The sequence below is a fragment of the Mus musculus genome, chromosome 11, assembly GCF_000001635.26.
Source record: "Mus musculus strain C57BL/6J chromosome 11, GRCm38.p6 C57BL/6J".
Lineage (NCBI taxonomy): Eukaryota > Metazoa > Chordata > Mammalia > Rodentia > Muridae > Mus > Mus musculus.
The window spans coordinates 59,306,249-59,333,929 of record NC_000077.6 but is presented as its reverse complement, the minus strand read 5'-3'; the positions used below and the strand labels follow the sequence as shown (position 1 = coordinate 59,333,929).

The window sequence follows — 27,681 nt, the reverse complement described above, 5'->3', positions numbered from 1 at the left end:
TAGGAACCAAGCCAGAGGAGGTGTGAGAGCCAGAGGTGAAGGCTTTGACAGGAGGTCGCTTCTTAGGCCAAAGGATTAGAGAAGGCTTCTTTAAAGTGCACCAACTCCCACCCAGCCTTGACAGTGGAGGCAGAGAGAGACCAGGAGTCCGGGGGAGCCACATAGACTAGGGTTAGCAGTCCTTCAGAGGTTAGCAAGTCTCTTCGACCTAGGTCCTCAGAAAGGACCCTCCTTGTCCTCCCATTCTCCCTATTTCCCTCCCCTCCTTCCGCTCTCCCTCCTCCTCTCATATTCTCCTCTTCTGCCCCGCCTTACCCACACCCTCATCCTCCCTGTCTTTCCAGGTTCCCCAGAGCCTCAGTGAAAACATCGGACTTAGGTTGTCTATAATTTAAAATACATTTATTTAGTGTTTCCATTTGTTTCTGGTTTTGTTACACAAAGCTGTTAAATAAATACATTCTCTGCAGTCACTCAGGTTCACACCTACTCGCCACACAGTTGAGGTAGAGAAATCACAGGCTGCACAAGACTCCACACAAAGACAGCTCCCTTGTGAGTCCACTGCTGTACCGGCTTAACCTGGGTGGCCGGCAGGACCGGCGGGAGCAGGGCAGCTGCTCACTCTGCTGCCCATAGAAGAAGATCAAAGAGGCTCTGGCCTGCGGGAGTTGCTTCATCCAGAAAGACATTCTAGTATATATTTATACAGAAACAAACCAGCCGGCAGACGTTTTCATTCTGCCTTGTTTTAAAAAAAATACTTTTCTGAATATTGAGGACAGAGAGCTAAATGTGGTAATTCGATAAAAATATTCTTCCTCTGGACTGGTAGGCTCCTTTCCCCAGAACTGAAAGAGATGAAGCTCCCGTCTGTGGTGGTCGTGTGACTGGGTACAGACATCTGAGATGTAGGGGGTACACTCCTGCCCACCAGCCTCTGTATACTGCCACCCACTCACATCCTGGAAACGTGGCATTCATTAGTGGGCTACAGGAACCACAGGAGAATAAACTTTGCTATTTACACATCCAATAGGGACCAGAGTCCCCCATCCACATAAATAGGTTTCCTTTAAGACACCACCCCCCACCCCCCCCCAAGTCTGGGTCTTCTGGACCCCTGGTGCTCCAAGGCACACATAGCCGGTCCTTTCCTCAGTAGTGCCTGTTGTCATCTCTGCCACCTGCCCACACTCTAACCCACACAGCCATGGGTTCCCACAAACCTAAGGCTGGGCTTTCTGGGAGCCAAAGAGTCCCCATACCGCAGAGGGAACACAGGCCAACTGGATGCTGACCATGCCAGCTCGGAATATACACACACTCACACACTCACACAACTCCTGCACACACACTCAACACCAGCTCAGTGTAGTCACCTTTCCCCTGTAGAGACATCAGCAAGACCTGATGACAGCAAGTGTGTCTGTCCCTCCATACCTCCCTTGGGGACACAGAGCAAGAATGGCTTCCTGAGATGGACAATCAAAAAGCTGACCCTGCCCCTGTCTCCGTGCCCATGGCTCCAGGACCCCCAAATCCCCCATCTATATCCAGCAACCTGATCTCTGCACCTGCAGGGCACAGAGCAGGGACCACCAAGGGTCTCTGACCCTGGGGAAGGTAGAATTGGGGAGTGGATTCCAGAAGCCTTGTGGGCCATGGCTAGGCTCTATCGCTTCATTTCTTTCCAAACATGACCTTGATTTAGTGGTTTCAAACTAGAGCAAGCAAAGGAGGGGGGGACGATGAAGAGAGGGAAGGCAAGGCCTCCCAGACTGGCTTGACTGGGCCTGGGGCAGCTCAGAGGGAAAAGCCACAGATGAGGAGGTAAGGGGACAGGGAAAATAATAATTACTATATTAGTTAAATAATAATAATAATTTAAAAGTCACTGATACTCCACGGAAGTGCTCAGGGTCAGAGGGCCGGAGGCTGCACCCTGGGGATGGAGTGGCTGCCCTCTCCTAGTGGTTTGGCTCTCTGAAGAAGACAGTGCTGGCATCAGGCTGCTGGGCCAGAAGGGCAGCCATGCGATTATGAAGGTGCACCTGCCCTCCATGCCTCAGAGGAAGCCAAGAGGCACAGAGGGCCAGTCAACATGCTGGTCCCTGACAAGGGCTATACTGATGTGTCAGGGACAGAGGCAACTGAGAAAGCATTACTGCAACGCTCTCGGGTCAGGGGGCCAAGCTCAGGCCCAAGGCATAAGCAAAAGGGTTGAGGAGGCCAGACAGGGGCCAGCCCCGCCCTCTGGGCCGAGAGACAGCCAACTGGCTGTCTGTATACCAGGGCCCAAGTGTGCTAGGGGCACCTCTTCATCCTTGTAGACCTTCTGTGTTGTTTGTAACCCTGTGCCCCACACAGCAGGATAGGCTGGACCTGCAGGGCTCACTCCATGCAGATTAAGACCCTTTGCACTATGTGCAAAGCCTACACTCCCTGCAGAAAGGCTGGCAGGGCCGTTGGAGTCAGCTCCTGCAGGTGTAGAATTCTTCTGGTGCTGTGTGCAAAGTCCACACCGCTTGCGGTGGAGCTGCAGGGCCTCGGGTCAGCCCTTGCAGGTATAGACCTCCTCTCTCTGTGTACACTGCCTGCACTCCACGTAGCAGCACCAGCGGACCTGGCATTGGCAGGGCCTTGTCACCACACGACTCTGTGTGTTGTGGCCTCGGCCACAACAAATACTCTCACAGTTCTTCTCCCGGTGACACCTGCGGCCTGCCGTGCCAGGGGAAAAGCGGCCAGCCAGGCAGAAGCTGGGAGAGTCGTCCAGGTGTACAAGCTCTGGTGTTCGGGGCAGTGGGTCGCCACCTCCTGACCCAGAAGCCCGGCCCCGCGGTGGGGAGATGGCACCTGCCTCTCCAGTGGCTTCATTGGTAGTGCTGCCCACCTTGAGCGAGGTCTCATATTTGTGTTTTAGGTGCTTGCCCACCTCGTGGAAGGGTGCTAGCTGCCGCCAGCAGGTCCGCACGGTGCAGGAGCCAGACACACCATGGCATTTGCAAGTGGTTTCCACTCCAGCCTTTATCACCTGCAAGGGGAAGGGGGATGGGAACATGAGTGACATGCCAGGATGACCCAGAGGCATCAGAGAGGCTGGAACCTCAACCCTGGTGGCCCACTCTGCAACCCTCACACAGACTTAGACCAGAGGCTGGCCAGCAGGGGGCAGCACTGTCCAGCACTCAAAAGTCTAGCAACTAGGATCATAGGCTGATAGGCTGGCTCCTTCCCCTCCAAGTCAAGTCTGCCAGGGGACAGAGGTCCTAAGGCCAGCACGTTGATGTCCAGGATGCACCTCTGCACGGCTATGAGTACAGCCTGGTCCACGCCCCCCTTGGAAACATTCCCTGCTTACCCTTATAACCATCCCTGCCCAAACAGTCAACTATCACAGCCTTGCCAGTCTCCTACTTCTGATCTCAGCACGCTGCTCATCGGATGGATGAAGACAAGGATTCCCTCGGGGCTGTCTAGACTGACCTGACCCCTCCTGAGTGCAGAGCTCCAGTAGACTTGACTCAAGCCCTACCCACTTAAGTGTCAGCCTGTGAGGGGCATGGGTGCAGGTGCAGAGAGAGGTAGAAAAGTATGCTTTCGATAGGGTAACTTCTTAAGAAAGTGATGCACCTTCTAGGGCTTCCCGGACTAACTCCCCAGGAGAAGAGGCAGCACTGTTCATCCCATGGTCACAGGTAGGAGCAGGCATGGCCGAGCACCAAAATTTCAGGTCTGGTAAACTGCCAGGGAACCCTGGCTAGGCCTTTCCCTTCTCAGGATTTAGGGCTCCACCCGAGGAATCTCCTGCCTGGCCTCTCACACTCGGGGTATCTTCAAATATTGATTCAAATCTTAGAGAGCAGCGGGACACAAGAATGTAGTGGGGGGGGGGGCTCTCCCCAGGTGGGCCCTAAGCCACAGCTGAGTTCTCAAGCTGTCCCCCAGGAGCGTCCACTGGAGAGGGATTAAGAAGTGTAGCTACCTCCTCACTCTCCTGCCAGGCAACCAGAGAGTCCCACTTAACCACGCTTTCCTGAGAAACCAGGACAGATTTAATTAAAGCACGGCTGCCTGGGAGAGGCGAGCTGATGGGGCACGTTCACACATTCTGACTTTTCATTAATAGCTCAAAGGGGTAAGGTGGAGGGAGGGTCCAGCCAGAAAGAAAAGCACAGCCTGGCCTTGGAGATTGAATCTGCCCTCCTGGGCTTCCCTCCCCACTTAGCCTAGGCCTGGGAAGGCACTGCTTGGAAAGGAGGCAGACCAATCCTTTAATAAGTGGGGGATTCAGAACTCCGATTACTCAATAACAAGGAGCTCGGGGCAGGACTGGCTCTAATTACCTTGCTGTCCTCCCCAGACTGGAGATGCAGAGCCAGGCGGGGGGGGGAGAGGGGGGGCGGGGGGCGCCAGCTCCTGAGGGAGGTGTGGACCCTGCTTTCCCAAGCCCAGGCTAGAGTTTGGAATTTGGGTCATTCAGAGATGAGGTGGAGGGTGCGAGGGGCTCTATCTTGTTCCCTTTCGGCAAACAGGTAACCAGGAGCAGCGGCACTGGAAGTGGCATCTAAGACACTCAAGAAGCCAGCCACCTCCAGAGCGTGGGGCACCTCCTGCATGCAGCCCACAGCTCCCCACAGGCCTACTGGAGAGCTAAGAAATCCCTTTTTTCTCTTGTTTTTAAAGTTGGGTCTCTGCCTTCCAGAACAGAGCCTTGGCCATAGATAACACTGGGCTTGGGTAAATGGGTCCTATACCCTCAGTTCTCCCCTGGAACCCCCATATGCTATACTGTGGCTGCTCTCTATTCTGTGGTAACTCTGCCAGTCACTCTGGCAGCTGGGATACAAGCCGCCAGCCTCTGGGGCAGACTGTCCAGAGACTGTCCCCAGATCTTTGACTTGCCAGACACAGAGAACAAAGAAGGCTCTACCCAGGACTACCACAAAGTACCTCCTTGACTAGGGACCTCATCTGTCTCTTATCTAAGCAGGGTTCCAGGACCCTACCTGGTACTGCGTGGCCTCCCAGCCTCCAACACATACTGTCCTCCACCCATTCCCCCTTACTCCAGCCTCCCTGTATCCAGCCTGTCTCACCCGCCCCAGACAGATCTCAGATACAGCAATCCCCTCATCTGCCCTGTGCCCCACCCAGCTTGCCTTCACACCCACGAGGTTGTTGTGGAAGTCCACTCGGGCTCGCAAATCCTTGCTAGAGCGCCGGCCCAGGAACTCCTTGACAAACTTGCTGCTGTACTTGAGGTTGTCCCCGCAGCCGCCCCACTGCCAGGCCTCGCGGTTTTCCAGGTCGGGTGCCTCATCACACGTGCAGCGCTCCATGCGGCCTGCACTGCAGGCCTTGGCCAGTGCATGCGTCAGGCCGGCAGAAGAGATGGCGTAGAGGAAAGCAGTCTCCTTGAAGCCTGGGGACAGCCGCAGAGTTAGTGAGGCCCAGTAGACAGGCAGGCACAGTAACTGCACGGCGCATCTGCCAATGTCACCTGTGGGCTGGCTAGGTAGGGTTTGGGGATACTGTGCCTCTGAGGGCCTTCGGCAGGCATCTGGAGAGGGGCGCTGGGGTTACAGTAGTGTGTAAAGGCTGGGGAGTGGGTAAGGCTTCAGAGATTACTGTGGTAATGTCTCTAGTGTAGTGATCAGAGATCTCATTCAGGTCCCCAATGCCTTGGTCTGTCCCAACTTGTCTATCTATCATCTGTCATCCATCCATCTATTATCTATCTATCTATCTATCTATCTATCTATCTATCTATCTATCTATCTATCTATCATTTATCATCTATCTGTGCATTTCCCATAATCTATCCATGTCTATCTATCATCTGTCATCAATCATCTATCATCTATCTATGTGTATAGACTGGTAAGTACTCTACCACCGAGTTACACTCCTATTCCCTCAGGTCCCTAGTTTTTAAGACTATGAAGAGATTCTCACGAGTCCCTGTGCCCAGTAGAAGGGTTTGCCCTGGGCCCGAGGCTTTCGGTCAAAGCTGATGGTGTGCTGCCACCTGTGCACACATGACAGGGTGAGCCTGGCAGGCGGGGCGGGGGTGTCATGGCTGAGGGAGGCAAGCAGAGCTTACCTCGCTTGAGCAGGCTGGCTCGGTAGCGGCCCTCCAGGGTGCAGTTCCAGCGCTCAAAGCGGAACTGGTACTGGCACTCCAGGGCACTCATGCTTACGGCCTCCACCAGTGTCTCGGCCACACCCGGGTCCCTGCGGCACATGCGGCGCTGCTTGCGCTCCAGCTTCAGCCTGTCGCAGGCCTTGTAGTGTGCTTGGGCCGCAGCCTCGGTCTCCAGGGTCAGAGGGAGGATAGTCAGGGGTTCACTGCCTGTTAGCCTGAGGACCGAGAGGAGAGAGTGAGGCCCTGTCATAAGGTGGGGAGAGCCGTCTGGGCTGAGGTGTCTGAGATTCTCCCTGGGAACAGAGGAGCCAGAGCACTGAGCCAAGTCAGAGAGGTACAGACGTGGTAAGATGGGAGCATCCAGCCCTAGGAAACCCAGAAAGAATCAGGTGGTGCATATTGACCTTCCCTGAACCTGCTGGCCCTCACATCTACCAGCACTGCCCTGCTCCCTACAGAATGCCTGGGGACTCCCATGTAATCCAAGGTCCTCATAGCTGCCCAAACATGGCCTCTAACAGGTATGTCATTATCAGTTCCAGTTGATAACAACATTGATAAGATAAAGACTAGTCCCCAGTCACATCCTCAAGAGAGTATCAGTGTAGGACTACAGTGGGAAATACGGCAGGGCCAGGACCCCAGGCTATGTCCACACTCTCCTCCTTCCCAGTTTGGGGACCCCAATACCAGCCATGAGTGTCCCGGGCTCCCTTCTCCTCCCTGACCCCCTGAAGTCTAGCTGGGATAGTCTCTCAGCCTCAGGACCTTGGGTACACTGGCCCCTGGCGAAGCAGGCTCCAAACCTCCCCCTTTAGCAGCACCTCTGAGAACTATGTGCAGTCCTAGCTTTTGAGAGCGTTCTTCACCACAGTCACATTTAGATGTCAGGATAGCATCTACTCTCCTGGATAGGGTCTACTCTAGGAGTTCAGAGAGTACTGACAGAGCCTCAGGGGTACAGAAAGAATAGGCAGAGCCTCAGGGGTACAGAAGGGAGGGGTGGGCCTTAGAGAGAAGGAAGTTGCCAACTGAAAGCTCTAAAGGTTAGAGAGAGACCTGGGTTCAGAGGAAGCTACAAGGCAAGAAGGGCCAGGCCCCAGTCACAGAAGCCTGAATCATCAAAGGCTAGAAGTTGAACTCAAAACTTTGGGAGTCCTCCAAGGGAGCTGGGCAGAGCATCCCTCGGAGAACTTTATAATAAAACCAACTCTGCTCACATAGATAGCTCCAAGCTTCAGCCTCTCAGACACCAGCGGCCTCAGGTCAGCTCCCACCAAAGCAGGTTCAGGGGAAGACTGGGGAGCCAGACCCAGCGAGGCCCAGACGGAAAAGCTCTGTCTTCAGACAGGAATGACATTATCATGCTCAGAACAGAACAGAAAGGTCTCAGCTGGCTATCTTTCTATCACTAGGATACTCCATCCAAGACAACTCATGGTCAAGGCCCTTACGAGGGTCCAGGGACTAGGTGCAAACATGCAACTGGGGTTTTAGACAAATAGAAGGGAACAATAGACAAGCTGCCAAAAGGAGGAGGAAGAGGAGGAGGGGAGGAGGAGGAAGAAGAGGAAGAGGAGGGGGAAGAAAGGGAGAAGGAAGAAGGGAGGGAGGGGAGAGGAGGGAGGAGAGGGAGGGGAGGGAGGAGAGGGAGGGGAGGGAGGGAGGAGAGGGAGGGGAGGGAGGAGAGGGAGGGGAGGGAGGGAGGAGAGGGAGGGGAGTGAGGGAGGGAGGGGAGGGAGGGAGGGAGGGAGGGAGGAAGGAAGGAAGGAAGGAAGGAAGGAAGGAAGGAAGGAAGGAAGGAAGGAAGGAAGGAAGGAAGGAAGGGAGAAAAATGGTAGACAGGAGATAGTGTGTAGCTTCCCCTGATGCCCGGACAGCCTGGACATGTCTAGACAGCATCAGTTCATGCTCTGCCTGAGGAAACTGAAGACAAAGTGCCCCTGAATTCTTGGGCAAACATGTCTCACCATGTAAATAGAGACTTGAGGAGGCCAGGGTCCCTGCCTGGGCCAGCCTGGCCCTCGACTACTGCCTTGCTGGGGCTGATTTGTCACAGAATTTTTTTTTTTTTTTTTTTTTTTACTCTGGGTGGGCTCAGTGCAGATAACTGAGAAGGAGTGACGTCAGAACAGCATGCAGGGTCACAGGATCAGGGCTGGGATTTGGGGGTTTGGAGCAATTGATTCAGGAGGGCTTCGAAGGAGGTGGGCACCCTAAGGGGAAGGTTCTGGGAGACCAGCATCAAATGTAAAAACAGCCACAGAGGTGCTGGAAGAGAAGATGGAGGGGCATAAGACAACCCCAGGAGGAAGTGTTTCCTTTCTTGTGACGGTATTAGGCACATATGGATCTGAGTACCTAAAAGGACTCAAAACCTTTGGGGTGTTACAGAGGGCAGAGATAAAAGGGCAACAGACAACCTTGGAAGTTGTCTACAACTTATTTTTCAGAACAAAACCAACTCTATGAGTGTGCGTGTGTATGTGTGTGTGTGCGTATGCGTGTGTGTGTGTGCATATAAATGACTGTGGAGATGTATATCTTCTTATAAATGAATAACCACAGGAAGTAGACAGAAGTAGCACTCGTAGCAGATGGGAGTAAAGGTGACTATATATGCTGGGCTTCAAGTGTGATGCACCCGCCCTCAGCTCATGCTTTAAGCATTTGGTCTCCAGCTCGTGGCAATATGTGGGGGGCCTTCAGAAGCTTCAGGAAGTGTGGCATGGCTAGTAGATGTAGGCTATGGGGGTGGCCTTAGATGGTTATGCTCAGCCCTTGGTTCTTGTCACATTCTTGGCTCCCAGGCCTAGAGTGATGTAAACAGCCCCCGGCACACTGCCTCACCCCCAGCATGGACGGAAACCCTCTGAAGCAATGAGCCTGGACACATCCTCCTTTCAGCTGTCTCTGTCGGGTGTTTTAGTCACTGGGATGCAAAAGTCACTAACACAATAAATGATAGTACTATACTATGTATCCCCAAAAGTTAGGAAGATTTCAACATTGAAGACCTGGGGTGTTTTAGAAAACAATGCATTAATTTACTCTAACCTCAAAACTAGACAACACACACACACATAAAAACATCATGGATTGTGCCCCTTAGTATGCTCAGGGTGTGTGTGTGTGTGTGTGTGCATGTGTGTGTGTGTTTAAAAGATAAAGAAAATAAAGCACTGGGGAGGCAGTGGCATCTTTGTGAGTTCAATGCCAGCCTGATCTACAGAACGAGTTCCAGGACAGCTAGGACTACACAGAGAAACCCTGTCTCAAACAAAACAAAACAAACAACCCAGCTGTTCATCTTCACCGAAAAGAAAGCCCACATGCAGTGGCACAGGGCTGTCATCTTGGCCACCTGGGAGACTGAGGAAAGAGAATTATGAGATCTGTGCCATCCTAGGCCAAAGAGCAAGAATCAGTCAGAAAAAAAAGAGAGGAGGGGAAGAGGGGAGAAGAAGAAAGAAGGTGAAGAGAAAAGTTCGAGGCACAGGTTTGTGCTAGTCTTAAGTCAACCTGACACAGGGTAGGATCACTAGAGAGGAGGGAGCCCCAACTGAGAAAATGCCCCCAGAAAATCAGCTACAGGCAAGTCTGTAGGACATTTTCTTAGTGATTCATGTGGGAAGGCCCAGCCCACTGTGGGTAGGGCCACCCCTGGGCTGGTGGACCTGAGTAAGTCATGAGGGGCGAGCCAGGAAGCTGCACAGCTCCACCACCTCTGCATCAGCTCCTGCCTCAAGCTGCCTTCCCTGTTTGAGTTCCTGCCCTGACTTCTCAGTGAACAGTGAGGAGGAAGCAGAGGCCTAATCAACCCTCTCTTCTCCAAGTAGCTTTGGACATGTTGTTCCACCACAGCAACAGTAGCCCTAAGGCAAGGTCCCCCCTTTACAAGCGTTTGACTTTATGACAACACCTAAGTGACAAGAATCCAGGAGAGACGCCCTGTGAACCTGCTTTCTGCCCTTTCCTGTGTTGGCATGAAGTTCTTTGCAGCTGGCCCCAGGATCCTCGGAGATGCTCAGAAGTGACATAGGCACTTAGCTTATGATGAAACAGGCTTGGTGTTGATTCTGCCCCAGGAAGCCAGGCTTCTGAGTGTATGCAGTGGGCTGGTCTGAGCTGCATGCTCTGTGCATTATGGCTTGTGATAGGTCACAGGTTTTTCATATCATAACCATAAGTCAAGGGGCAACTGTGCCACATGGTCCTCACAGGTGATGGCAGAATGCAGTGCTAGTGAGTGTTTGAGAAAGAAGTAAGAAATGGCTGGATGTGCCTGACCCACTGTGCCCTGTGCCAACATAAAGCCCACACAACACCCCACAGATGGCATGCCCAGAAGCCTGCAGACAGGCTTGAAGACAGAGGGAAACACCCGGGACAGGCCACCTGGGGAGGGGAAACACATTCTTTTCCACACAGCTGTGTGTACATCCCTGGGCAGAGATGGCTTCTCCACAGACACAAGGCAAGTGCCGGTCTCTATGACTCCACCCAGAGGTTGTGGCCCTGCAGCCCAGACAGCATCCCCTGTATCCTGTCCTGGCATGGCATAAGCCTTGTCCACCGGACCAGCTGCCTGCCACACACAGAGCACCTGCTGCCAGGCTCAATGCAGCTGCCGCCCAGCCCTGGTGGTGTCTGGCCTGACATGGCAGACAGAGCCAGCTGCACAGCTCAGTACAGCCACCCAGCTGGGCACACACATCTTTCCAGGCCTCATGCAACTCTACATGATCTTCTGGGCAACTCAATCACATATCAATCTATCTATACACAGGCCCCTCATCATACACAGACAGACAGACAAACAGGCAGGCAGGCACTCAGGCACACACACGTGTGTACAAACACACACATACACACACACCAATATTATGGTGGTTTAACAGGTTGGAGATGCAGATCAGCTGACAGCACTCTTGTCATGTCAAGCAGCTCTCCTGTCTGCTTGTCATGCACAAAACCTTAGTTCTATAAACCAGGCATGATGGCACGCACCTGTAATTCCTGCACTTGGGAGGTAGAGGCAGGAGGATGGGAACTCAAGCTCACACTTGGCTACATCTTAAGACTGAGGACAGTCCAAGAAACATGAGAACTGTCTTAAAAGAGATAATAGTTCAATGGCTTAGAACACTTGTGGCTCTTGCAGAGGACTGAAATTCAATTCCCAGACTGCACATGGTGGCTCACAAGCGTCCATAATTGCAGGGGACCTGACACCTTCTTCTGACCTCCATGGGCACCAGACACATGTTTGGTACACATACATATGTGCAGACAAAATACATAAAAAATAAAATAAATCTAAAAGCAGTACAGTAGCAGCAAACCAAAAGTACATTACAGTCACCTAAATATTAGTCCTAAAACTACTAAAATATCGGGGGGGGCGGCACTGAACTTGGTAGTTTTGCTTGTTGTGTTTTTAACATGACCCTAAAAGCACACTGAATGGAAGACAGAAAACAAGGTAAATTAGATGTGTCTACAGTGCGAGGAAGCAGTCAACAGGGAAGAGACACTGCAGAGGAAGAAGAAACACTCCGAGCAGGAGCTAGCATCTAATTCAGCAACCAGAAATAACCGCTTGAAAACCAGGCATTGGGCAGGCTCAGTGATTAAAGCACTCTGGTCTTCCAGAGGACCTAGGTTCAATTCCCAGCACTCACATGGCAGCTCACAGTAGTCTGCAGCTCATCTCAAGGGGTACAGTGCTCTCTTCTGGCCTCTGTGGGCACATACTTGCAGGCAAAATACCAGTACACATAAAATAAAAATCAATCAATCAAACAAAACTAACCAAGGAACCTAGAGCGATGACTCTAAAACAGACATGCACACAAGGAAAACAATCCTTGCCCCTCATCATCAGGGAAACGCCAATCAAAACCTCAATTGGATATCACCTCCCCACAGCATCGGGAGCTCTGGTCACCACTGGAAGTGATAGACATAAGTATGGCCATTGTGAAAGGAAGGTTCCTAAAACAAAAACAAAATCAGAACTATCGTGATCCACTGACTTAGTCATTTTCTTCTTCTTATAAGATACCATGATCGAGGCAATTTATAGAAGAGTTTATTGGGGGCTCACAGTTCCAGAGAGTGACTCCGTGATCACCATGGCAGGGAGCATAGCAGCAGGCAGGCAGGCAGGCAGGCATGGTGTTGGAGCAGTAGCTGAGAGCTTTCATCTTGAGATACAACCATGAAACAAGGCAGAGAGCTAACTAGAAAGGACATGAAGTTTTGAAACCCTAAAATCCACCCCCAGTGACACACCTCCTCCAACAAGGCCACGCCTCCTAATCCTTCCCAAACAGTTCTTCCAATTGGGGACTGAGTATTCGGACATATGAGCCCATTCTCATTCAAACCACCACTCCAGCTACCCTACTGCTGGGCATGACTCTGGAAGAAATGAAGTCACTATGTCAGAGACCCCTGCATCTCTGTGTTCGGCACTGTCACAAGAACAGAGAAATGGAAGCATTCTTGGTGTCCAGCAACTTCTATGTAGATAATGAAAGCAAGGTGCACCCACGTCATGGAGGAGACTATGTCCTTTATGGTAGGTAATTCATGAGGAACTGAAGACCATTATTCTAAGTGAAGTGAGTTGGGCACAGAAAGACAAGCACACCCATAAGAGCATGGTGAGACAGCTCAACTCAGAAGTAGTGGACAGAGGTTACCAGGTATCCTGGAGGTGGCTGGTAAAAAGATACAAAATCTCAATGAAACTGGAGGAGGAAGCTCAAGAGGCCAATCTTCTGCAAGGTGACCCTAATAATCCTGGGAGCAGGCTGTGCATAGCCAGTGATGCCAGCTCAGAGCAGAGAGCTTGACAGTGCCCACCCTCATACAGCAGGTGGAATGATGCAGGCTCTGGGATATACTGAGGTCACCTTTGATACACCTGGAGACACATAGCTAGTTCTATTTTTAATTTCCTGAGGAATGGCCTACTTTATGCTCTCACTAACTGTCAGAATGCCTTTTCCACCTTCATGTTGTTTCTCCTCTTTGCTTCCATAGAGCAGTGAGAGCCCTCAGCACAGTGATATGGTCTCAGCTGACTCTATCCCACACTCAACCACCCCAGCCGCCCCAGCCCACATCACTGTGGTCTTTGGCTAACTTGGCTGTTTTAGCAGCCGGTGTAAACACACAGCCATGCCCCCTAATAGCTGACGGCAAGACAATCAAGTCAACATCACAAGTTTGTCATTCAGATGTAGCCAGCTTGGCACAAGGATGGCCCCCCCAAAGACAATAGAGAACAGAGAGGCAAGGGCTGGGACCAGTGTCCACACATTTGCCCAGACTTTGAACTACATCATGAGGGAAGCCAGGGGCAGCAAGCACCTTCCCAGTATGTATGAGGCTGAGTGGGCATCTCTGTCACTCTTAAACATCTTGACATCACACCATTCATGGTGAGATCCAGACACACTGGACAGGGTGCGACATCTCTCTCTGAGTTTCCTTCAGGCTTATACATGGAAGCCACACATAATCAAATGTTGCTTGCCTCTCTGGGAGAGTGAGCATCCCCCTTTATCTGTAAAGGGAGGCTTGGAAACATCCAGCTTTGACAAAACCTCTGTTGTGATTTTGAGCAAAGCTTAGAGAGCATACTTTAGTGAGGCTACCTCTGGCTAGACTCTGGGGCTTTCACCTGTGTGCCTTTCTCTGCCAGTTGAGTCTTGGTTCTCAGAGAACCTTCTGCTGATCTTCCCTGAAGAGCTAACATCAGATGGAAGAATTTAAGATCATCAGGAACCAACCCTTTGGAACAGCTCCACTCAACTCTGCCACCTCTTGTCACTTCCAGTTCTCTTACTGGGAAATAAATCACCTATCATAAAAACCCAACATTTAAAGACTATTGATGTATTATTCACAGATATATCAATCATCAGCATCAAATTTAGGACTTGCCCCACAGCTGGATATAGTGCTGTACACCTTTAATTCCAGCATTCAGGAGATGGAGGCAGGAAGATCTCTGAATTTAAGATTAGCCTGGTTTATAGATCTAGTTCCAGGACAGACAGGGCTACAAAGAACCCTGGCTCAAAAAAAAAAAAAAAAAAAAAAAAAAAAAAAAAAAAAACAATAAAATACCAACCAAACCATCCAAAAGACAAAAACAAACAACCCCCTTCCCCACCTTACCGCTGACAACTTACAGTAACAAACCACTTTGCTTTCTGGCTAGATAGATTTATCTATCAACTCAGGGTATTATTTCATATGCAAATGTGTGTGTGTGTGTGTGTGTGTGTGTGTGTGTGTGTGTGTACATATGTGTGCAGGTTCATGTACAAAAACTGCCCATGGATGGAGGCCAAGGGTCAACACTGTACTTTCCGTAAGTTCTCTCCACCGTAGTTTTTGAAAAAAGAAAAAAAAATCCATATTTATGTAGTGGCTGGAGAGATGACCCAGTTGTTAAAAGCACTTACTGTTTTTATACATAACCCAGGACCTGTTTTGGTTCCTGTGGGTGTGTCCCTGGGACAGAACTGCTGGGCCAGGGAACTGACTCTCAGCAGTGATCATGGCAGCTCACAACTGTCTGTTAACTCCAGTTTCATGGGATTTGCCATCCTCTTCTGGCCTCCATGGGAGCTTTATGTATGTGGTACACATATATACATGCAGACAAAACACTAACACACATTAAAAATAAGCAAAATTTTAAATGTGTGTGTGGGATATTTATGTGCCATGGTGCATATCTGTGGCTTGTAGAAATCAACTTGTTTTCTCCTCACTAGGTGGGTCTTAGGGATCAAACTCAGGCCACCAAGTTGGGCAGCAAGCACCCTTACCTGATAAGCCATCTTGCCAGCCCTCCTCCTTATGTTTTCAGACCGAGCCTTTTGCTGAATTGAGAGCTTGCCAATGAGGGTAGGCTGCCTGGCTAGGAAGCCTTAGAGATCTTCTAGTCTCTGCATCCCCAACCCTAGGGTGGCACATATATATCACACCTGTCTTTTGACATGGGTCCTAGGGGATCCGGGCCCCTGTGCTTGCATAGCATGCCCTTGACCAATTGAGCCACTTACTCTGTCTGAGTATTTCATTTGAATGGAGCCAGGCGACAGCAGCCCTTTGTGCCTGGTTCATTTCACTAAGTCACACTCTTGGCTCTTCCATGCTAAAGAATAATGAGCTGTTTTCTTTAGTTGGAAACATTCCCTTGTGTGGAAGGACATCTTGCTTGGTTATTCATTGATGGATGGGCAAGTGGATTGTTTCTGCTCTTCAGAGATCATGTGGACCTGTTTTGGGTGTGTCCTTGGGATGGAATTGTTGGGCCAGGGACCTTCCAGGAACTGTCAGGATGTTCTCCAAGGGAGCCCGCCCTACTTTACATCCTCAGGCTGGGTGTCTGAGTTTTTCTGGCCCTTTATCAAGGTGAGCGGCCACCTCTGTAGCACACTGGCCTTAGGTAAATGACACTGTCTCTGTCAATTGTCTTCCTGGGACCATCTTTGTATTCGGCTTTAAAAACTTTCATTCCTGCTGATGGCATGCTGCTCAGTGCTTCTGAACCTCAAAATTATGCAACTGTCATTGCTCCTGTCACTGCCAACCTGCAGCTCCAGCCCCAGCCCCAGAAAGCCACAAGGAGCCCAAGTCACTGATACAAAGCCTGAATCACAACCTCACAAGATCATAGAGCGCTCCAGGCGTAGCCTCATGAAACAAGTCATAACACTGAAATCTAACAGTGCCCAAGCCAGGGCCTCGAACCACAGACCAACACAGAGCCGGAATCACAGCCCCAGAAAGTCCGAGCACAGAGTCCGAGTCTCTGCTTTAGCTCGCCATACAGACTCTGAGGATCGCCATACAGACTCTGAGGATCGCCATACAGACTCTGAGGAAATCAAAGCAGGTCCCAAGTCATAGCCTGAGCTCATCCTACAAAGCCCATTATTACTTCAGAAAACTACATAGAGCCCTAGTCAGTCTCTGGTCTCACACAGAATCTGATTTCCAACCTTATCACAAGGCTGAACTCAGGTAAAATCCAGTCCTGTCTCCTGAGGTCCTCCACTGTCTCCTGAGGCCCCCCACTGTCTGCTGAGGTCCCCCGCTGTCTCCTGAGGCCCCCCACTGTCTTCTGAGATACCCCGCTGACTCCTGAGATCCCCACAGTCTCCTGAGGGTCCCCCACCATCTGTGCCCACGTTGGTGCGTTTTTCTCTCACACTCTCAGCCCCCTCATCCTCATGTTTTGGCGGCTGTCTCACCAGGAGCCCTCATCACACTGCACAGGACCACTCTCCCTCGGCTCAGCTTTATCATGAAGTCCTGATCCGGTAAGGGTCTTGGTTTGCTGCCCTTGTTCATCTACACCTGTCCATTTGAAACCTTTGTTTGTTTGTTTCATTTTAGGAATTTCCCCCCATTTCCCCTCTGCTCGTTCACACTTTAGTAGTTAATACCCACCTTACTTTCAGCTCTCCTTGACCGGAGGTTGTCACTCACCCAAGCCCCATGCTAGTGTAGGTTACCTGTTCACACTTGTGCCACCAATGATATGCTATTATGTACTTTAGGTCCAGTTCAGGGCAAAGGAAACATTTTGTTACAGTCGCACTGTCTCACCTGTCACTCCTCAGAGGCCATTCTCTTTGTACTTCTAGGGATGGGTGGCTCTGCTGCCAAAGTGAGTGTCAGCCCCTTGGCTCTCAGGAACATCATGTCATCTGGGTCCTATTCTCTCTGGCTCCTCTCACAACTGTCTTCAGTATTCACAGATGAGCCATGAATACATTCCTATGAAAATCACTCATTCTCTGTCTGAGTTGTATCCATTCACTGTTTCTTGAATCTTCTACATAGTTTTATTTTGGAAAGTAGTTGCCCTTTGGAGCATCAGCCCTGTCCGGCTCCCTCCCCTTCTCTGGACCTTCCCAGTAGGGAGGCAGCTCCCCTGTCCCACATCTGTCTGCCTCTCCACCAGCTCTGGGTAATTTCTTCTGACCCGCTCCCACTGTGCTAATTCTCTTCAGCTGTTTTGAATCTGCTTCTCAATCCATCTGTCACTGGCCCTCTTCCCCCCCTGGTTGCTCGGTGTTTCCAAACTGCTGGGTCAGTTTTTTTGTGGGTTCTCTCTGTACAGAGATTCCTATTCTATTTCATCGGAATCCCCCTGCCCCCTATTTTAAGTGCATCGAGCGCTGTGGTGCTCTAGAACCTGGTGTGTCTGTGGCTGCTGAGCCTGCTGTGTCTGTGGCTGCTTTTCCATGCATGCCTGGTTGCCCCTGACTGTGTGCCGGTTGCTGTCTTTGACATGAACAAGTTGAAATAAGGTATAAAATATGGAGGTGGGTTAATGGTAAATGGTGACCTCACAAGTTGGACATCTGTCCAGAGCCTCAAGGAGTCATTTAGAATCATTGCAGGTATCATGAAGGTCAGAGTCCTTAAGTCCAGGCTCCTAAAGCCAGCAGAGGGTATCCTCGTAAGAAAGGATTTGAGGAGAGGCTGGAGAAATGGCTCAGTGGGTCAAAGGCTTATTGTGTAAGCATGAGGACCTAACTTCGGATCTCCAGCCCCACAGAAAGTCCTGGCATGGTGGTGTACATCTGCAGTCCCAGTGCTGAGGGGGTGAGACAGAAATAAATAGGTAGAGCCCTGGGTTTTAATGGACAGCCAGTCTAGCTGAACCGGTGAGCTTCAGGTTCAGCAAGAGACTCAAAACATTATGTGAAGAGCAATAGAAGAAGATGTTTGGTGTTGACATCTGGCCTCGACATGCATATTCACATGCATACATACATCCATGTATGTACGAGAACACAGACACTCCATACAAAAGGAAACATCGAGGGTCTCAGGAGTTGAAGGAGACAGGAAGGACCTGCAGGGGAGACTTCAGCAAGACCCAACACATTGAATTCAGACTTTGAGTCTCCAGAATTGACAAAGAATAAATTATTGCTGCTTACATACACGCTAGTGTGTAGTCACCTGTACAGACCAGGGTCCAACAGCAGCCCCCTGATGCAACCCACAGAAATTGTCCCCATGTGGGATCATCAGGCTACTGTGGCCATAATAGTCCAAAATCCAGTATAAGTATAGTCCAAGCAAGGCTGGACCCTGGACTGTGATGGAGACTCAGGCCACCATCTGGTGTCCTGCAAGCTCTAGGGCTCTAATGGTTGTGGAGAAGTCTCAGCTGAGTGTTCCCTGCTGTAGCAGGCCCTGACCTCTGCTGTCCTTTCTCCTGTGGGAGGCTCCAAGTCAACCTGTCTCCTTGCTACCTCTATGGGTCTATCTGTATGGGCTTCACCTTACTGGCCTTTGATAGCCTCAGAGTTCGCCATTCACATGCATATGTAATGTGCATACACACCCATGTACACAGGCCACAGAAACATGCACACAGGTGCATTCACACTAACACCAAGACACATGCAGAACAAATGCATTCACACAGACACATGTCTGTACATGTACATACACACAAATCTGACTTCAAATGTTTTCAAAAGGAGGACATAGGACCCCGTTACTGGAATTGGGGTACTTGGGCTGACAGGTGTTCTCATTCTGATGGATTGGTGGGTGGTTTTACTCCACACATAGGCAGGACTCTAGAGAACAGAGCTAAGGTGACATGGCTAAGAGTATATAGTTTAGAAGCCAGGTAAGACCAGGATCCAACAGCAGCCCCCAACCCAGCCCAAGGGCAGGCCTGACTTAAGTTTGCTCCCTTGGCGTGAAGCCCAACATTGTCTCCAGGGAACACCCACACATCACCAGTAACCAAAGCATCCCAAGCTGGCTCTCAGGCCCTTTCCATCATTCAAGGTGCAGCCACTTAGGAAGATGTAAGACCAGCTGGAAAGAAGGAGAAAGTTTGTAGCATGGTGGGCCACCTGTGAGAGAACTGCCATCCCAACCTGCAAAGCCCCACGGAGCAGGAGAGGACTCACGGGGAGGACCACAAGACTGATCCTCTGAGTGGTCAGCGCTGACCCCCTAAGATGCTGAGAGGTGGTCTACCAAGAACCTCCCCCCACTGACCTGCAGGAGACTAGCAGACACCCTTCCAGCCCATTGGAAAAATAAGTGCTGGAGATTGCTCCTGCATCCTGGACAACCTGAAGCTGTGACTCCTTAGGGATCCAAGTCCCTAGAGCACCAGCCAGGTAATTAAGAGCTGGGGACAACTTAAGATGGAAGTGTGCCCCAATCCTTCATCCCGAGCGACTCACACACACAGGGCAGGCAGATAAGGCAGCCCTTCTAACAGCAAGCCCCTGGAGTTGATCTTACAGTCCTCCATCCCACCAACAAGCTAGGCCACCCCCTGGGCCACCCTGCCAGGGAACCAGCTCTCCCCTGGGCCAGGGTGGAGGGAGCCAAGGGTGCAGTTCCAGAAGCCACAGCGCCCAGCCGAGGAAACCTCGGCTCCGCCAGACAGCATTTAATTTCTGTGTGAAACAAAATCAAAACAAATTCCAGGACTGAGAGACGGAACTGAGATTAACCCTCCGTCCTCCTGCAGTCCAGCTCCTGGCCCCGATACCGCCATGTCCCTGGGGGTGGCAACATGCCCGGGGTAAAGCCAGGGATGTTTTCCACAGAGACACTGGTCAAAGGCTGCAAATGGGCAGCCATCCAGCCTTCCTCCCTCACTGCCCACTGCCTTGGAGGAGCCAGGCTCCTGGGGACTGCTGGAGAGACGAGGACCATCCAGCTTCCGCCCCAGGATCCAAGGTGCTGTCCAGCAGACCCCATCCATCACAGGCAAGCTTGTAGTGGTGCCACAGTGCTGCCATGGCCCTCTGGGAAGATGATGGGAACACAGCCACTCATGTCCAGCACCAGTCTTCACATAAGGCCACCCATGGACCCCTGACACTGGAAAGCAGGCAGAGCCATGGGACCCTCTGCAGCCACCAGCATGACCCCACACAGTAGTCCTCCCTAGAGGACTGTACCTCTAGCTGCTCAGCTGTGTGTTGGGGCTTTGAAAGACTTCATGACTAGAGGGCTCCCATCTCCATATCCCCCATCTGCCAGGATGCAGATGGTCCCAATGTCCTCAGGCTCTAGAAGCTTCCAGCGAGCATCTCACCCTGGGCCAGACCTCCAGCCCACTTCCCCTGGCTGCTCCGACCTCAGGTATTGCGATGAAAAACAAACGCAGCTTGTGGTTTGCCTTTTCCATCGCCTCCTCCGGCTGCCTGGCCCAAGGTGCTGAGGCTGCCAGCTGGGCAGCTGGGTTTCCTCCTGTGGGTAGGGGCGTAGGGCCAGCAGGGACCTTGCCAGAGGGGCCAGGCCTGTGGGTCACGGGGGCAGGGCAGTCTGGAACCACCCAGATCGGTGTGTATGGTGAATCTGTCCCCAGACACCTGCCATGGGGGCAGTTAGCCATAGGTGTACTTTCACAGATTCGCTCTGTGGTGGGAGGAGGGGGGGAGCTCACACTGCTTGGCCGCCCGTGAAGTGTTCATCTGCATGCACAGGCCCCTCCCTCATAACAATCTCAGGCATGCCAGAAGGTGGGGTGTATGTTAGCCAGGGAGCCACAAGCTTGGAGCAGGCAGCCACACCTCTTCTGAGCCGCCTCTAGTAGGTGAAGTCAGGACTCCAGTCAGCTCTAGTCAGAGCAGTGGACCAGGTTAGATTATGAGATCAATGAGCAATACAGACGCCCCCCCCCCCCCCCGAGCGGAACCGAGGGTCCTCCACTTGGCTGTAGGCTGATAGAGGCATTCGACTAGGGGGCACAATGTGCAGCTCAGAGAGGAGTCTTAGGTGACCCTCCTTTATGCCACAGTGTTATTAGACAAAGCTGGACACATCTGGGCTGTAAAGGGAATTTCACAGAGCAGGCAGCAGACCAAGCAAATGCTGCTTCCACCCCAACTTCCCCCCAAAACAGTCTGCTTATGTGCTTCAGGGGGCCTGGCTTCACCCACAGGCATCCAAGGTTCATGCCAGAGGCTTCCCTGACTACAGAGACAACTGTGCCTTGTCCAGAGTCTGCTACAGCCAGCCGGGCACCAGCAGGGCACCCGCCACACGGTACAATACACAAAGGCAGCGGGTGCCCGGCAGGCTGGACTCAGAGGGCAAGTGCAAGAAGCCTGTCAACAGGTGTCAACTTTCCAGCAAGGAGCCAGGCGGGCCTGACTGCCCCCCTCCAACGAACCCTTATCAGCTCATCACCCTCTGGGGTTCAGGGCCTCCCCGGGAGGAATCTATCCTTGTGCATTCTTTCCTAGGGTACAAATTACCTGCACACCTTACCCATGATGGCCAAACCTGGGAGTTGGCAGGGAGGCAAAGGCACGGGCAGAAGGTGCCTGGTGCATTAAGGCCACCTAGATGCTGCCTGGCACCTACCAGGTCCTACAGGCACCAGAGCCACAAAGGCAGGAAGCTCAGGGTATGGCAAGGACAGGAGCAAGATTAGGCCAGCTGTCTCCCCGTCCGTCCAGACGGCTGTCGGCTCTGAGCAGGACATCTGCTCACACAGCTGAGGGGGGCCAGGTGGCCCAGGCTGGCCTCACCTTAAATCCCACCACACTCCTGCTGATCACCACTCCCTGTTCCCTTCAGGCAGCATGAGGAACACTGTGCATCCTAGTCTGGGGGGGGGGAGGGTGCGGGGGCTGGGCTTGGCCTGTGTTGGGATCCAAGGCACCCCCCTCCCAATTCTAGGAACTTATAGATGCAGACTCAAGGGTAGCTGGAGCTGAGGGTCTAAGGGATTGCCAATTCAGAGTGAGGGTGGATCTACCCATACCACACCTGCCTGCCTGCTGCACAGCCTACCTGGGAAGCCAAGCCCCTCCAGCTGCAGTTGGCTGCTTCAGGTAAGTTGTTCAGGGAGCTGCAGAGGAATTCAGACCCCATCTCTGTAGGCCCCAGGGAGCTCTCCTCCCCTCACCCACCTCTTGGTTTCCCCTAATCCTCTGCTAAAAGGTCTTATCCACAGAGCCCCTTGGCAGAGGCCACCAAGGCAAGCCTGTCTGTTCCCACTTCTGCTCCGCGAAGCCTCACTACCTGGGTGCCACACTCAGCTGACGTGTGAGCACCCCGGGGTGTTGTGAGCTCAGCAGTCCCCAGTTACAGCTGTGACTCCTAACCTAGACCTGACCTTCCAGTCAAGACTGTCCAGCCTCTGCCCACTTAGCTCATGGCTGGCCCCAGACCCGACTTTTTTGAAACCTCTCCTCCACCCCAACACATACTGTAAGGCTCTGTACAGCTTGGAGAGTCTGTGCTCTCGGACCCAGCCTTCTGCCTGGAACCCTTCCCAGGCTTCTCTGACTCCTCTAGGAGCTACCTGGATGCCCCTTGTCCAAACAGCCATCAGGCCTGGGCCAATGGCCACAGGTATTGCCATCCAGGTTCCAGGATAAGAATGAAGAATGGGGCAGCCTCCTGACCTTTTGACCTGTGGGGAAGCTTCCTCTTCTCATTTTTTGAATACCCACACCTGAACCCCACAGAGCATTCTCATAAATAAAGGATACCGCCACCACTCTTATACCAAGGCTGGGACAGGCACAAGAAAGGCACCTAAGGGTTGCCACCACCTCTATATGTAGGGATAAAAGAGTCCATTTGTGCTCCAGTCAAGAAATAAAACTTCTCTGTCCAGGAGAGGTCCAGAATATGTAAAGAATCCTCACACAACAACAACACAAATAACCCAACTCTGAAAAGAGCAAAAGACCTGAACAGACAGGTCTCCAAAGGAGGCTTGCAAGTGGTCAAAGGAGCCTGAAAAGCCACAGACTTTAATCCCCTTCATCTCAGCTTTCCAGAGACAGAGGCAGGCGGATCTCTGAGTTGAAAGCCAACTTGGTTTACATAGTGAACTCTAGGATAGCCAGGGCTACATGATGAAGAGACCCGGTCTCAAACAAAACAGCAAAACAAAGCAAACACACACACACACACACACACACACACACACACACAAACCAACCAAACAGAGTGTAAGAGACAATCAGTGTCATCAAACCCACAAGGAGACATGTTTCACACCCACTAGGATGGCTAGAAGTAAAAACAACAATGACAAAACCCAGAATGTGCTCTGCAATGACATGGGGAAACTGGACCCCTGTACATTTATAGGAGGGATATAAAATATTGTAACTACTTGGGAAAACCTCTTGGCAGTTCCTCAAGAAGTGTAAAGTAGAATTGTCTGGGGGAACCTAGCAATTCCACGTCTAGATAGGACCCCCCTCCCTGCAGTGAATATCCCAAAACCAAAACACAGATATGTGAAAGAAAAAAAGAGTGCTGACATTCCCAGCAACATTACTAGAAATAACCAAACGGTGGAAACGACCCAAATAGCCATCAGCTGACAAACAGGGTTTTTAAAAAATAAAAAAGGCTGTTGTGTAATCAATTTGATCATACAAAGGAGTGAAACCCTGATTCACGCTACAACACGGATGAGCCTCCAAAAACATGACAAGGAATGAAAGAAGCCAGACACAAAAGGCCACAGAGCGAGCGTATGGTCCCATTTCTGCGAGGAGTCCAGAATAGGAAAATCCATGGAGACAGGAAGATTAGTGGTTGCCAGGGGCTGGAGGGAGGGGAGCTGGGAGAGACTGCTGAGTGGGTATGAGGTTTCTGGGGTGAGGAAAATGTTCTGGAATTAGACAGTGGTGATGGCTGACAGTTTTGTGAATATACCCCCAAACCGCGGAGCTGGGGAGTTTCTCGGGATGGGAGTTATATTCAATAACAAAAAAAGAGGGCTTTGGTAAGCTCTGATACCACTCAGGCCCAGTCTATAGTAGCCCCAAGTGTCTATGGTGCCTTTCAGAAGGGGACACACAGGCATTCCCTGGGAGAAACTGGATGCATATGGCCAAAACCTAGGAATGAAAGAAAGCCAGTCTTAAGGTTTACAATGTGCCTCCCTAGTTTAAAAAACAAAACAAGGTAAAAGCCCGTCAAGCTCCCAAAGGCCCTTGCTGGAGAGTGCTGGAGAGCTAGCTCACAATTCTTGACCCCTTACCTCCACTTAGTCTGGGGCCTCTGCAACCTAGCAGGGAAACAGAGTCACAGGCCTGTTGCTCACAGCAATCCTCTCACCCGCCAATTCCCAGGGAGGGGCAGGGGTCGAGGGAAACCTCCAGAGGTTCTGTGTCTCTGTCCCCCAACCCACACGTGACCTCCGGCTGGCCCCAGGAACACAGGCATGGAGCAGGCAGCAGCTCTGAGAGAAACTAATGGAATTGCCACCTGCTGATCTGCAGAGGGGACTGGGATGAAAAAGCGGAGCCAAGGGAAGAGAGCGGAGCCCCTTCCCCATGGCTGGTGGCCAGCCTAGAGGGGTCCAGCAGCAGGGTGGCCAGAGGCCTCTGGAAGGGAAGGGCAGCCAAAGCTGTAGGGTTGGGTTGCAGCTCTGGGAGGGGGTGGGGAGGGCTCCTGTAGCCACGTGACCCTCCCCGGGGCCAGCCTCTCCTCTCTGGGTTCCTGGGCTGTAACTGGAGCCGTGTTCCTGCCTGGGAGCCTCCGTGCCAGGCAGAGCTTTGGAGAGGGGGAAGGGAGAGGAGAGCCCCAGATTCCAGCTCCTTCTCCCGACTCCCTCTCCAGTTGGGCTGGGAAGGGACACTTGAGCACACCACATTTTCACAGGCGCACCCTCAGGCTCCCACTCCAGCTCCAGCCCTGCCAGGCCTTTCAGGGTTTCCAGACTCATCTCCTCCCTTGGCTGGGGAAGGGGTGGGACCGCTGGACACAGAATAGCCCAGGATACATCTTGTGCCCCTAACATATACATACATACATACATACATACTCCTCAGAAATCAATTCCAGAGAGACCCAGATCAACTAGCCTATCCTCCCAGGCCTCCTCTGACTCTTGGTTCAACAGGTACCCACTCTGCCCATCTTTGGGGTCTTTCCGCCAAGCCCAGACAGTGGATCTAATGGGCAGCTGCAGGAGAGGAGCGCTCAAAGGCATGGTCAGCTTTCCTTAATGGGTCCTCTGCAACAGAGAGCTAAGTAGAGGCTGACCCAAGCCATAGCAATACATCAGTATTGTCTTCGGTATCTGCTTGGGAGCCAGCTGACCTGTACTTAAACCCTGCCACGGAACCGGGAGTTCCAACACCCCTTCAGGCGCCAAGCTAGAGAATTTTCCCAAGATGCAAAGTATCAAGCCAGCTAAGCGAGGGTGAGAGAGAGGGATGGATGGGAGGCATTACAGCCACCAGGATTCTAACCCCATCACCTGTAGGTTCTGAATCCCAGGGCCACAAGGCCAGCAGCAGAGATCCCAGAAGGAGCAAAGTGGCCGCTCACGCAAGCCCAGGGCGTGTCAGATGCCTGACTGGGCCAGAAGAGAGGAAGGCACAGCTGGCTGATGGGCTGCTGTGACTCACCGCGGACCTGTGGCCAGACGGCCATCCTCAGCCCTCCCTCTTGCCCGCGGGTGAGGCTTAGGGCTGCACAGATGGCGTGCAGGGGCGTGCCAGGCCAAGGCCCAGGGGTCGGACCAGGGGAGCCAGGGTGGGGAGACCCTGGGAACCGAGACATGGAACTGACCCTGGAAGACAACCCAGAAGAAATGGACAGACGGAGGAGAAAGGAGGAGAAAGAAAAACACAAAGGGAAAATTTCCCATGAAAATATTTTATTTTCTTTGAGAACAGGATACACCTGCAGGGTTCCTCAGCCCAGCCGCCTCTCCCTGCCCTGGCGGGTGCCAGATTCCTAGACCAACGGGGCCCTCTGCCGGCCACACCGCTGCGAGCGGCCACTGAAGCCAGGGGCGAGGGAACAGGTGACCGGCGAAGGGCGGCGGCCCAAGACGCAGTCCAGATCACCCAGGACCAGGGTTGCGACCCGAGGGGCTAACCCAGGTCTCCCAGAGGGGGAAAGAAGGGTGATAAGCAGGGAGGGCAGAGAAAGCTGGGGCGCTGCCATGCGTGGTGCCACCCAGGACCTTGGAGAACTCAAAGTGCAGTGGGTGTCCCTCTAAAGATCGCTGGGTTCAGGCATCCCAAACCTGGGAAAGCGAGTAGAGAGGGAGGGACGAAAGGAACCAAAGGTGAAGAGACGCGCCCAAGAACGCGGCAAAACTGCTAACGCATAGACAGGCGAGTGCGGGCGGCGACCCCGCGGGACAGCGGCGGCGTTTACCCCCCGGGGTCAGGTCTCCCAGACGTGTTCCCGAGGGCCGAGGTCGGGGCCAGGCTCGGGCGAGCGCCAGAAAAAAGCGCAAGAAAAATAAATTTCTCCAGCTTGGAGGGTTTTTTTTCTCCCCTTTGGGGCTCAGTGCAAGGAACATCTGGATTTTGTACGTGTTTTTTTGTTGTTGTTAAATTAACTTTTCCAGGAGAGAAGGGGGGTAGTGGGCAGGGGCCAGGGAGGCTCCAGCCTTTTGGCAGGAACACCGCGGCCTAAGGCGGCGGCGGCGACTCGGGAGTCACCGTGGACCGCGGCCCCGCGCAAGCCCGTCGGGGACACCGGCCCCTCTACCTCTAGGGCGCACGGCGGGCAACGACCTGCGGACCGAGAGGCGCGCTCGCTGCCAACTAACGACTCCAAGCCACCCGTGTACCCCGCCGAGCACCTGGCGAGTGCTACCCCGGGCTCGATGCCCCCGTCCGGCCCCGCCGCCCTCGCCCGCCCTCGCGCGGCCGCCCGCCGCGGGCACCTACCCGAAGTAGGCGGCCGAAGGGCGCAGCGCGGCGAGCAGCAGCGTCAGCCCGAAGGCCGCGGCCAGCCAGCGCGCCAGAAGGGACCCATCCAGCATCTTGCCGCGCCGCGGCGGCAGACCATCGCGCTCCGGGCTCCGCGCAGGGCGCGCCGCGACCGCCGCCCTCTTATAGCGTCCGCAGCCGCGGCCGCGGGGCGGGGCGCCGGCCAGCTGGGCTCGGCCCGCCCGCGCCCCGGAGGAGGGGTCACGCCGGCGCCGGGGGCGGGCCGAAATCCGAGCTGCGCGCCCGCCGCCGCCGCCGCGGCCGCCGAGCTGCTCGGCTCGCGGGGCGGGCCTGGGGCGCGCTGTGGGGAGGGCTGGGCACGTGGCGCGGTGGGAACCCCGGTCGAGTAACGGAGCCAGAAGGAGCGATGGGGCGGGACTGAGAGACAGAGCAGGGTTAGACCCCGGGGCTAGGTGTCTGCAGCCAGGACACAAGTGCGAGCTCCGGGGTGTCTCCTGACAGTTAGGGACCGGGTGTTGGCCGCCGGGAAAGACATCCAAGAGCCGAGAAACTTGGACGACTGTGCTTGAGGGGATAGTGACTGGGTGGCTTGGGAGCGACGTTAGCCACTGGATTACAGAGCGGGAGCGTGGGGGGACGCGAATCCACTCGCGGGCCAATGTTGCCAAGAGGGAGCCACTGCTGAAAGTTGGGGTGCTGTAGCTGGAGGAATGGAAAGGCGACCTCTCCAAGGGAGACCAAAAAGGCATTTCTGCAGAGCCGGTGCTGTGGCCGACTTGGACCTGAGGATGGGACAATATGGTCCTCAGGGACTTC

General features: G+C 53.0%; 1 protein-coding gene and 1 long non-coding RNA gene across 5 annotated transcripts; one reads left to right on the top strand and one right to left on the bottom strand.

The window, feature by feature from the left end:
* Positions 1-377: 377 nt before the first annotated feature.
* Wnt9a (wingless-type MMTV integration site family, member 9A) lies at positions 378-27,081 on the bottom strand. 2 transcript variants are annotated; one of them, NM_139298.2, is made up of 4 exons: positions 26,863-27,000; positions 6,110-6,366; positions 5,166-5,428; positions 378-3,037 (listed from the first exon to the last, which is right to left on the bottom strand). In NM_139298.2, the coding sequence occupies exons 1-4, from the start codon at positions 26,955-26,957 to the stop codon at positions 2,555-2,557; spliced, it is 1,098 nt and encodes a 365-aa protein (NP_647459.1). In that variant the 5' UTR covers positions 26,958-27,000; the 3' UTR covers positions 378-2,554. The 2 variants fall into 2 exon arrangements, with proteins under 2 accessions (NP_647459.1, XP_006532918.1); XM_006532855.2 differs by having other exon boundaries at positions 381-3,037; positions 5,178-5,428; positions 26,863-27,081.
* On the top strand, positions 16,053-20,411 carry Gm51865. Of its 3 annotated transcripts, none has more exons than XR_003949560.1 (4): positions 16,053-16,207; positions 16,441-16,506; positions 19,010-19,350; positions 19,789-20,411. It is a non-coding gene; the product is annotated as a predicted gene, 51865 (long non-coding RNA). The 3 variants fall into 3 exon arrangements; XR_003949559.1 differs by having other exon boundaries at positions 16,404-16,506; XR_003949561.1 differs by lacking the exons at positions 19,010-19,350; positions 19,789-20,411 and adding an exon at positions 16,834-16,978 and having other exon boundaries at positions 16,404-16,506.
* Positions 27,082-27,681: the final 600 nt, after the last annotated feature.